This window comes from Colobus angolensis, unplaced genomic scaffold (assembly GCF_000951035.1).
Source record: "Colobus angolensis palliatus isolate OR3802 unplaced genomic scaffold, Cang.pa_1.0 Scaffold192, whole genome shotgun sequence".
In the NCBI taxonomy this organism is placed as follows: domain Eukaryota; kingdom Metazoa; phylum Chordata; class Mammalia; order Primates; family Cercopithecidae; genus Colobus; species Colobus angolensis.
Genome location: NW_012115066.1, coordinates 786551 through 798361, shown reverse-complemented (window position 1 = coordinate 798361; position 11811 = coordinate 786551). Strand labels below are relative to the sequence as shown.

The window sequence follows — 11811 nt, the reverse complement described above, 5'->3', positions numbered from 1 at the left end:
GAGAGAGAGAGAGAGAGAGAGAGAGAGAAAGACACAGAAAGAGAGAAACAGAGAGACAAAGAATGAGAAAGACATTTTTGGCTGGGCAGGGTAGCTCACACCTGTAATCCTGGCACTTTGGGAGGCCAAGGCGGGTGGATTGCTTGAATCCGGGAACTGAACCTGGGAATTCAAGATCTGCCTGGACAACATGATGAAAACCCATCTCTACAAAAAATACAAAAATTAGCTGGGTGTGGTGTTACATGTCTGTAATCCCAGCTATTCAAGAGGCTGAGACACAAGAACTGCTTGAACCCGGGAGGTAGAGGTTGCAATGAGCCAAGATCGCATCACTGCACTCCATCTTGGAGTGAGGGACAGAGGGACACCCTGCCTCAAAAGACAGAGAGAGAGAGAGAGAGAAAGAGAGAGAGAGATTTTTTTCTGTTTCTGTAACCAAATATCTACATGGGACATGGCATGAATGCTAAAGAGGCCACAATGACTTTCTCTCGCCCTGCCCTTTCTCTGGGTGCATGTTTCCTGACCCAGGGAGACGCCATTACACCAGCTATACTCAGCGGCCTTCAGCAAGCAGAAACTGCAGAGCGCCCCTACCAAGAAGCCAGCCCTTCCCTTTGGAGATCTGCCCACGGGATACCAACATCTGCACACCCAGCTCCAGTATGAGTGCATCTCACCCTTCTACCGCCGCCTGGGCAGCAGCCGGAGGACATGTCTGAGGACTGGGAAGTGGAGTGGGCGGGCACCATCCTGCATCCCTAGTGAGTCAAGGCTCATTCTTGGGCTTGAGCATGCTCCATCTTTTGTGGCTGCCTGAGAAAAACCATTAACCCTGACTTTTGGGAAAGCATCTCCAGTGCTTTCTCTAGTTTGGTGATACCTGAAATTCCATAGTTAGAACTTTTTTTCCTTTGGCTTAACCTTACTACCCAGGAGAAATTGACTCATTAAATCTTAGGGGCATATGTTCTTGGGTGATTCTGTCATATTTACTTAGAGAAAAGGGTCATTAAGTCACCAAGTGGGGAAAGGGGTTAAAGATGCCAGAGGGCCTCAAGTTACATAATCTTGGCTACCCTGTTTAAGCCCCAATTTTTACACTCATCACCCAATGATACTAATTGGGTACTTGTTATTAAGCAATAAGGTATTAGGCCAGGCACTGGTGGTTCATGCCTATAATCTCAGCACTTTGGGAGGCCAAGGTGGGCAGGTCATTTGAGGTTAGGAGCTCGAGACCAGCCTGGTCAAAATGGTGAAACCCCGTCTCTACTGAAAATACAAAAAAAAAAAAAAAAAAAGTAGTTGGGTGTGGTGGCACATGCCTATAATTCCAGCTACTTGGGAGGCTGAGGCAGGAGAATCATTTGAACCTGGGAGGCAGAGGTTGTAGTGAGCCAAGATCATGCCACTGCACTCCAGCCTGGGTGATAGAGTGAGCCTCTGCTTCAAAAACTAAAAAATGTAATGAGGTATTAATTACATCATAAGGTTATGATGATGAATACTGAGATAATATGTGGAAGTGTCTGGATTAGGGGCCTGCATTTACTAAGCTGCCTTCCCCACCCTTTTTGTGAAAGGAGAACAGTATGGTTTAGTTCGTTGTGGTTATGACTATGAGGATAGTAAGGATATTTTGAGTTTGTTTACATGTACCATCTCATTTAATCTCCTCAAGAGCTCTGTGAGACCATTATTACTGTTCTATCCATTTTACAGGGAAGAAGACAGAGGCTCTAAAAGATTAGACAACTTGCCCAAAGTTCTATTGATAGTAAGTGCCTGGGATCAGAACTTAGGTTTCATTTGACTGCAAAGCCTCCAATTTTAACCCTAGATTAATAGCTAGCCATGTCAAGGTGCGTTGATTCATATTTAAGGGGAGAAGAAAACCAGGTTACTTGGCTTAGTGATCATCACGCCCATAGGGTTCACCTTTCCAGATTTGTGCTCTCTGGTTGAGTGATACATTCTCCCTTGGATGGCAAAGTCTGAGTTTATCTTACTAATCCGGTACTTTCTCCATAGTCTGTGGGAAAATTGAGAACGTCACTGCTCCGAAGACCCAAGGGTTGCGCTGGCCATGGCAGGCGGCCATCTATAGGAGGACCAGCGGGGTGCATGATGGCAGCCTTCACAAGGGAGCATGGTTCCTGGTCTGCAGCGGTGCTCTGGTGAATGAGCGCACCGTGGTGGTGGCTGCCCACTGTGTTACTGACCTGGGGAAGGTCACCATGATCAAGACAGCAGACCTGAAAGTTGTTTTGGGGAAATTCTACCGGGATGATGACCGGGATGAGAAGACCATCCAGAGCCTACGGGTAAGAGAGGGCTTGTACTTGGAAGCTGGGGCTCTGGCTCAAAAAACTCCAAGCATGGGAGAGCAGTGATTATGCCAAGCCCTGTCCCCTTAGAATGTCAGCAGCCAGCCTGGAGCCTGGCATATAGCAGTGTTCAATATTTCATATTGAGATTCTAGACAGGGGCATCTAGAAAGACTGTGGAGTCTTTTTTCCACCTTGATTATTTTATAAACAAGATAGAGGCAAAGTCATCTATCACTGTGGTCATCAAAAGTTAATCACCTAAGAGCAAAATGTACTTCTCCTAGTAGCATATGTTACTTGGTAGCATATGTCATAAATTGTAACAAATTAAAAATTAGTGAAATTATTTGTTTAATGGCTGGTTCTGCCTGAAACGGTTAGCTCCATGAATGTTGCGATTTTTCATTGTACCCTCACAGCATGGCACAGTGCCTGGCTCAAAATAGATTATCAATAAATATTTTTTGAATAAAAAAAGGTTAGTCACCTATTACATTTGGGCACTGTCGTAGGTAGACAGAGATGTTTTGACCTAGATACACTCCTAACAAATTTATAATATATGTCTGTCTTTCCCTTCCTTCCTCCCTCTCTTTTATTCACCTACCCATCTGTCTATCCATCTGTCTGTTCATCCATCCATCCATCCCTCCATCCCTCCATCTATCTATCCATCTATCCATCTGTCCATCCATCCATCTATCCATCCCTCCATCTATCTATCTATCCATCCATCCATCTCTCCATCTATCCACCCGCCTGTCCATCTATTGTTGAGCCCCCACAATGGGCCTTCCACTGTAAGTAGACACAGAAAAGAATAGAGCATGTTTTATTTTCTCTGAAAAGTCTACAGTTGAGTGGGAGAGACAGACAAATTTATCATAATCAGTGTGACACAAGAGAAGCCCCAAGGGAATATACACAAAGGAGACTGAGGTAATAGAACATATACATAAAAATTTTTACAAGATGTGTGCTCCTACAGGCTCCCATCAAAAGGCATGACCAGCAAGGACTGGGAAAATCAGGGAAGACTTTGTGGAAAACTCTTGTGGAATATTCTGAGCATAGCTCTGTTTGCTGACTTGAATGTAAATGAAATGTTTACAGTGGACCAGAGTTTGAAAACTTAGCCTGTGAGGATTTGTGCCTTGATGGTGCTGACACATATTTTTAATCATGTATTTATTTGCAAGCATTGTTTAACATCAAGATATTTCAAATAAAGATTTGGAATTCATTTTCTGGCAAAACTAGAATGCTGGTCCCATTTCAGCGTGGAGTGGCTGACTGCAGTGATGTGGCCGCTGCATACCTTAGATGGCTATGCAGCCTCAACTGTCCACTTCACTTACTTAATCCCACTTTCCAGGCTGTAGAAAGCACTTTGGTTTGCAATCCTGGAAGTAGAGCGGTTGTTTTCCATGATTTCTTGAGTAAAGTATCTCCAAATCATTGTAGCTGCCTCTTAGACATTTTCTCCCAAAAATTTAGCCCCAAGCCTTGCCTGTTCTTGTCCACTGTGGAGCGGCTCCTCACCATTGCTGCCCATTCCTTGCATTTGTAGATTTCTGCTATCATTCTGCATCCCAACTATGACCCCATCCTGCTTGATGCTGACATTGCCGTCCTGAAGCTCCTAGACAAGGCCCGTATCAGCACCCGAGTCCAGCCCATCTGCCTCGCTGCCAGTCGGGATCTCAGCACTTCCTTCCAGGAGTCCCACATCACTGTGGCTGGCTGGAATGTCCTGGCAGATGTGAGGAGCCCTGGCTTCAAGAACGACACACTGCGCTCTGGGGTGGTCAGTGTGGTGGACTCACTGTTGTGTGAGGAGCAGCATGAGGACCATGGCATCCCAGTGAGTGTCACTGATAACATGTTCTGTGCCAGCCAGGACCCCACTGCCCCTTCTGATATCTGCACTGCAGAGACAGGAGGCATTGCAGCTGTGTCCTTCCCGGGACGAGCATCTCCTGAGCCACGCTGGCATCTGATGGGACTGGTCAGCTGGAGCTATGATAAAACATGCAGCCACAGGCTCTCCACTGCCTTCACCAAGGTGCTGCCTTTTAAAGACTGGATTGAAAGAAACATGAAATGAACCAGGCTCATGCACTCCTTGAGAAGTATTTCTGTATATCCATCTATACATGTGTCATTGCGTGAAGCAGTGTGGGCCTGAAGTGTGATTTTGTCTGTGAACTTGGCTGTGCCAGGGTTTCTGACTTCAGGGACAAAACTCAGTGAAGGGTGAGTAGACCTCCATTGCTGGTAGGCTGATGCCGCGTCCACTACTAGGACAGTCAATTGGAAGATGCCAGGGCTTGCAAGAAGTAAGTTTCTTCAAAGAAGACCATATACAAAACCTCTCCACTCCACTGACCTGGTGGTCTTCCCCACCTTTCAGTGTCACGAATGCCATCAGCTTGACCAGGGAAGATCTGGGCTTCATGGGACCCCTTTTGAGGCTCTCAAGTTCTAGAGAGCTGCCCGTGGGACAGCCCAGGGCAGCAGAACTGGGATGTGGTGCATGCCTTTGTGTACATGGCCGCAGTACACTCTGGTCCTTTCCCTTCCCCATCTCTTGTACACATTTTAATAAAACAAGGGTTGGCTTCTGGACTACAAAACAAATGTGCTATGCTCTTATTTCTGCATGCTGTTTCTCAGAGCTACATGTATCAGGGCTGATGGCTTGGTGATAGCCCTTTAAAATAGTGCCAAGGGTTATCATTCCCAAATAGTGTGTTTGGCAAAGTCAATATCATCTTTTTAATACCAACTCTTAGAGCTCAGTGGGTCATGGGCCAGGGGAGGAGGGACATGGGTACCCTACGATAAGGCACAAACAGAAACACCAGAGATTCGATGATTTTTAGGATTGCCTCTGCTTCTTGTCTTCTAGATCCAGCACAAAGTCCTGCTTTGAACCTCCATAAATCTTCATGGAATGTTTTTATAGCATATGAATTGGAGTCACATATTAACTCACACTAAGTTTAGATATGCCAAGAAACTGTAGCTTCACTGTTGTCTATAACTTATGTGATTTTTCTCTCAAGCCTTACTCTCACTTCCCACCGGATAGTGAAGGAAAGAACATGAATTCAGTCTAGTCAGACACCTTAAGTAATTTTGGCAGTGACCCTCTTTTTGGGTTGACTTACTCTTTTATCCTTTCTCCCCTGCTCTCCTCGCCAGTTTTCTCTTCACTAGGCTGGTGCTTTGGAGGCTTACCTTCCTTCAAGCATTAGGATAACAGTGGGGGACCCCCAAGTTCCTGCTGGTTCTTGGGTGTGTGTGGTGGGTCTTTTTGTTGCTGACATTTAATGCTAGAGTCTGTAATTAGTGTAACTTATGCTAGGTTCTCTATTTCATGGGGCCCAGCCCACCTTCCTGCAGACTGACTCCTGTTTGACCCTTGTCTGGGTCACTCAGCCTCATGGCCACAGTGACAACCTCTGGCAACTGCCCAGCCAGACTCTCTGCAACCTCCTCTTCCTCCTTTGGGGGACTGGGGGAACTTCTTGGTCTTTTCCATTCCACATGACAGCTGAGAGCCCAGGCTTGTTACAGAGCTTTCCAGGAGACATTTGCCTTCTGTAGACCCAAACAGGAACTCCCCTGTTCCCTTAATCTATCTCAGAAAGCTCAAGGACTTTAGCCCAAGACAGGAGGTGAGGATTTTATTTGTTTCCCAACCTGTCTCCCCCCATGTCTGGGTCTTGAGCCACTAGAGAATTTCTTCTACTTCTCTTTTTGTCAGCCTTTCCTGGGGCTTTCCATAAGTCACATCCTCCTCCTTTCATTCAACCCTCCATGCCCATCCTCCTGGCTTAATCAAAGAGGGATGTGTTAGTTATCAATGGTTGAGTACAAATTACCCAACACTTAGTGGCTTAAATGGTAAGTGTTTATTCTCTCACAGTGTCAGTGGGTCAGGAATTGGTGAGCAGCTTAACCCGAGGTTGTCATCAACCGAAGCCTTGACGGAGGCTGGAGGATTTGATTCTATAAATATTTATCAGGTCACTCAAAGGTTTTCTTTGTTAAGCCTAGAAAGCTTAGATCTTAAAAGGTGTAATGGAACTTGGATCAAAGAGATAGATCTGAATAAAAATTCCTGTCTTTTAACTTCTTTTCTAAAGTGATCTTGGGCAAGTACTTAGCCTCTCTACCTCAGTTTCATTATCTGGTAAGTTGGCATAATAAAATCTTGAGATTTTATTGTGGTAGCTGTGACAATTAAGTGAGATGTTGTGTAAAACAATGAACATAATACATGATATACCCGGCAGGGTCAGTGCTCTTCAGCTAGGCACAGCTCCACAACTGCCTCGGTAGGTGCTCCACACATACGTGCCTACACCCTCCGTCTCCTGACCCTCCACCTGGAATATCATGTTCTCCACTTCTTTTTAATGCTCTCTTTACTACTTGTGTTATTTTCTCTTCTTGTCTTACTACTCAGATTTGGTTCACATGTACATCATCTTAGCTATGACTCTGGCCCCCTCAGAAGCTGAATCTGGCCTGAAATTTTGGTAATGACATCCCAGGCTGCTTGGTTAATAGCTCCATGGCCATTTGCCACCACCCCTAGATCTTCCTACCCTAGCACTACTCTTGTGGGCTATGAACACTCGATGACACTCACCTAAGACTTTGAGGCAGGCAAAGAGGATCAGATCCAAGCTTGTCCCTTGGCCATATCTGGCTGCTATCAGAATGTTGTCCATCTCTTTTTGTAACATAGCCCTTGCCTCCTAGCATAGAACTCCAAAGCTAGAAATCTTGAGCATATATAAGTCAGGGGCTTTTCAGAGAATCAGAACTCTTAACAGTCCTATAGAATAAGAGATTATGATAACCACACAAAATTGTGAGCACTGATAGAGAAGTCTGTGCAAGACTGTTGCCTTTGTTTCTGGTGTTGGACCTAAAATCAACCACGTCAGTGGTCAGGAAGGAAAGCTGGATGTGAAGTCAGCAAAGCAAGGACAAATGGAAACCTGTGTTTGTCTCTTGCTGCCTCCAGCCTCCATGAGTGACTTGTAGTAGAAGTGGGTGCCCTTTGCTCATAGCTGCACACTCACCCAGTCCAGGACTCAGGGAAGCCAGAGGAGGATTTTCAGCAGGCACTGGAGGAGCTGTGGGCCTGGGTGCTTTCTCACCCCAACAAGGTGAGCCGACAGATAGTGACATTGTGTGTGAGCTGCCACAGTGTCTGATGTGCTTAAACAACTCCCAAAGCATGAAAGTAGGCATTGCTTCACTCTCCTTTCCAAATCTCATGTCAATTTCTCTTATGCTCACTAACCTGGAACCATACAGGGAAGGGAATTCTGCAACCTAGTTTCAGTTTCCCTAAGTTGACATGGAACAAAGCAGTCACAAGTTATGGAATACTAATGCTGAAAAAGTGGCTGTCAACTGAGGACACCTTCAGGGAGCACCAGAGAAGGCTCCTGCTTCATCCAGAGTACTTTGGTTCTGATTTCTTTTGTGATGATTGCTTTGTTTTTTTATGTATCCATGTAGCCCCTGACATCTGACATTATACCAGCTGGGCTTTGGTGCCCAGGAGTTGATCTGGCACTCCCAATGAGACTGTGATGCTCTCTTGTTGAAGATAAATACTTTCACAGAATGCCAATATCGTCAGAATTATTCTGCGACTTTGATGGATCAAGACCCAAACAAGACCACTTCATAACTTCTGTAATAACAGACAAAAGCCAGGTGACTATGCAAACTACAAAGGTGCTAAATATCCCCCTCTGCTAATTAGTATGAGTGACTGCTGCTTCTTCATCAATTACAGTGGTAGCCTCTTTATAGTCTTTTTTCCTTTTAGACAAGATTTATTACATGGCCAATTATAGAATTACTCCCATCCAGTCCAGAACAAAGCCCCACTTTGAAACCTAAGATCACTTAATAGAAACTCAAATCCTGTAACTCCTTTCTAACACACTCTTGATGAGACACCCCATGGTTGACCATGATGTGCATCCTACCTCATTGCAAGGAGCAAAAATTCCCACTTGTTCAGTTACAGGTATGTTTCCAGTGGTCTTTGGTTGGAAGGCATTGACTATATATATATAAAATATACATACATATATAATATATATGTATAGATACTATATGTATATATTCATATATACATATATTCATATATACATGCATATATATACACGTACATACACACATATACATATACAGATGCAACACACATACACATATACAGATGCTCCCTGGCTTACAATGGCTTAAGACTTTTTGACTTTATGATAGTATGAAAACAATATGCATTTAGCACAATCATACTTCAAGTGCCAATACAACCATTGTTTTTCACTTTCAGTACTGTGTTCAATAAAGTACATGAAATACCTATTTAATAGTTTGTTATGAAATAGGCTGTTAGATGATTTTGTCCAACTGTAGGCTAATGTAAGTGTTCGGAGCACATTTAAGGAAGGCGAGGCTAAGCTATGATGTTAAGTAGGTTAAGTATGTTAAATGCATTATTGACTTATGATGTTTTCAAATTATGATGAGTTTATTGGGATGGAACCCCATAGTAAGCTGAGGAGCATCTCTGGATGTATATAAGCATCTTCCCTAATCATACAGATTTTACTTAAGTTTTACGTATCACATAAATTTAATCATATGGTACACAAACTTTAAGTAAAATCTACATGATTTAAACAAGACTTACTTTCCTTGGGAGTGATCAGGTTTATACACTAAATGGACTTTTCATGAGTGACTGGGTAGTCAACTCACTCTGGATTTTCTTATGTAAACTCCAAAAGGAATTGAGAGGAAGGGGCAATTCAAGTAGGACTGTTAACTTTTCATTCACAGGTAGTTAGAACTTCAATCAAGTCATTGGCATGATGGACAGGAAGAAAGGAATTTACTGTGAGTAAGGAGCGAGTTTGGAAAATACATAAGATGAAACACGGGGTTAGAGATGGGATTTCTCCATGTTGGTCAGGTTGGTCGCAAACTACCCACCTTAGGTGATCTACCCACCTTAGCCTCCTAAAGTGCTGGGATTATAGGCGTGAGCCACTGCTCCCGGCCCCAGCTATTTATTTATTTATGTATTTATTTATTTTTGCATTTTAGTAGAGACGGGGTTTCACTGTGTTGGCTAGGCTGGTCTCGAACTCCTGAGCTCAGGCAATCTGCCTGCCTTGGCCTCCCAAAGTGCTAGGATTACAGGTATGAGCCACCGTGCCTGACCTGAATTTGGGCTTTTGTACTGTCCTAACCTGGACATGAATAAAGACCTTGAGTCTCATTGCATTGACACAACTGCATGTTGTTCTAACAGAGAATTATCTTAAATGATATCAGATGAATTAAAAGAAGAAAGCTGACAGCCAATGGATGAGCCAAAGAAGTAAGACACATATCTTTACTCCTGCCTTATTTTTTCTCCTTCTTTAGTATCCTGTGAAAATTTCAAGTGAAATACTTTGGATCCCTAGGGCTTGGGGAAGTTTATCTTGTCAGGGCTGTTGGAAAGATAGGGCTGTTGGAAAGAACATTTTGGAGTGGCTTGGTAGCAATTTGTGGTCTCTCCTTGCTTTTCTTGGCAGCGGGACTTGCTTTCCCTGGCAGAGCTCTGCCCGGATGTGCTGTTGAGGCCCAGCATTTTAAGAAGACTGTCTCAATGGCTGAGTTTTTTAGGGCTCACTTCACGTTTGTATTCCAATTCACTGACTGTTTATCCAGAAGCTTGGACTAGGTTTGATGGAGAGCTTTGTCAATAAAGGAAAAAAAAAAAGTCAGTAGATAAAATTAGGGAATAGCTTTCTCAGGTGAGGAATACATTCAAGAATGAATTCTTGGAGAAAAACGAACCACTGTTATGTTCCTGAACTTATGGTTTCTAGGAAAAAGTAATTCCGCACAAGACAGAAGGAAAGAATGATCTTCCTTTGTGCTTAAATATGTGCAATTCAGGAAAAGTTGTTTATTTTCCATTGAAAGGGGAACAGGGTGTTACAAATAAAGCTGTGTCCAGGTGCTAATGAAATGAAACCTCAGAGTGAACTGGGATAACTTCCAATTCACTGCAGTTATGAAAAGGCATAATTTAGTCCTTTAGTCTTTGATTAAAAAAAACAACAACAACTCTGAATCTGTAATCTCAATTTAAAACTAAATTACCTGGTTGCTCTCTCTCTCTTTCTCTTATTAAGGAAAATCGCTTTATAAGAAAAATACTTTTGGGATGTGATACACAGCCTCTTTCAGAATGACCAAGGAATTTCATAAAGAAGTCAACAGAGAAAATAGAACAAGAATAACATTGCTGGATTTTCTGAGGTCATCAGATTCTGGCTTGGGTCTTTGATTCAGTCCTTTATCCAAATCACTTAGCATTTAATCACAGTGAGCTGCTGTTCAGCAAAGAAATCCCCCCAAAGATAAAAAAAAAAAAAAAGTCTCTCCATTCTTTTGTTCCTCATGAGGCTGTCACTACTGAATATTGTAATGTCCCAGCAGAACAAAGGGAAGAGGGAAGATGGAGGCATTACTGGCAATCATTGCCAAGGTTAGGAGAAACTGGGGGTAGAAATTAAAATACCAGTAATCACTCTCAAAGAGTATTTCTTCTTCATACAGGATCAAGCAGCTAAAAAAATAGACAGTTGCTCTAATTCAAAATGTTATGGTTTTTATGGTGGGCATAAAGAATTTGCACTACCCCTGACATTTAGCCTCAAGTCATCTTGTAGCAGAAACGCTGACAGAGGGAATGATATACTGAGAACTCACAATTCATCTTTTTCCATTGTCTCCTTTCTTCATCTATACTAAACAAATGGGATGAATTCACACTCTTTCCGTTAGAATTCATCAGGCAGTAAGCAAAGCTATCCACTGTTTGAACCTTCCCGAGCCCTCTACTTAATGAGACAATTTCTGCCTGCAGAATGGATTATATTTAGACCAAGTTCTCAGTCTGAATTGAGATTTCTATGAAGTAATATCTTTTTTCTCATCAGCTAAGAGAATGAGGTAAAAATAGAACTCCCAGACTTCTCTTTTGCTAATGTGTATTAACAAGAAGAGTGAATGAACTCAGCTTGTATCTTACAGCTCCAAACACCCTTAAGACGGATGATTCGCTTGAGTCTACTCAGTGACCACCAACAGACTGACAGGGCTACAGGCTGGCTCATCTGTAGCTGTACTGTGTTGTTGAAACCAAAGCATTACCACCGATCTTTTGGGTGATGAGAGTGCCAGCAGCTAGGAAGCTGACGTCATAAAGATGATAACAGCTCAGTGTGCCAGGAACTGTGCTAAGTGCTTTATGTGACACAGCCTCATTCAGTTCTCATATAAGCCCAGTGGATGGGGTCACTACTATACCCACTGATGCTCAGAGGGTTAAATAACTTACTCAAGTTCACTCAAAATGGAAAGAAAGAAT

At 43.2% G+C, this 11811-nt stretch overlaps 1 protein-coding gene across 3 annotated transcripts in view; it reads left to right on the top strand.

Annotated features, from left to right (window-relative positions):
- The window catches only part of PAMR1 (peptidase domain containing associated with muscle regeneration 1), a 111673-nt gene extending 106701 nt beyond the window's left edge, over nt 1-4972 (top strand). For all 3 annotated transcript variants that reach the window (XM_011940719.1, XM_011940718.1, XM_011940717.1), the window contains 3 exons: nt 535-767; nt 2038-2330; nt 3907-4972. In XM_011940719.1, the coding sequence (XP_011796109.1) occupies nt 535-767; nt 2038-2330; nt 3907-4443 (1063 nt within the window). In that variant the 3' untranslated portion in view covers nt 4444-4972. The remainder of the gene's footprint in view (nt 1-534; nt 768-2037; nt 2331-3906) is intronic.
- The last annotated feature ends 6839 nt before the right edge of the window (nt 4973-11811 follow it).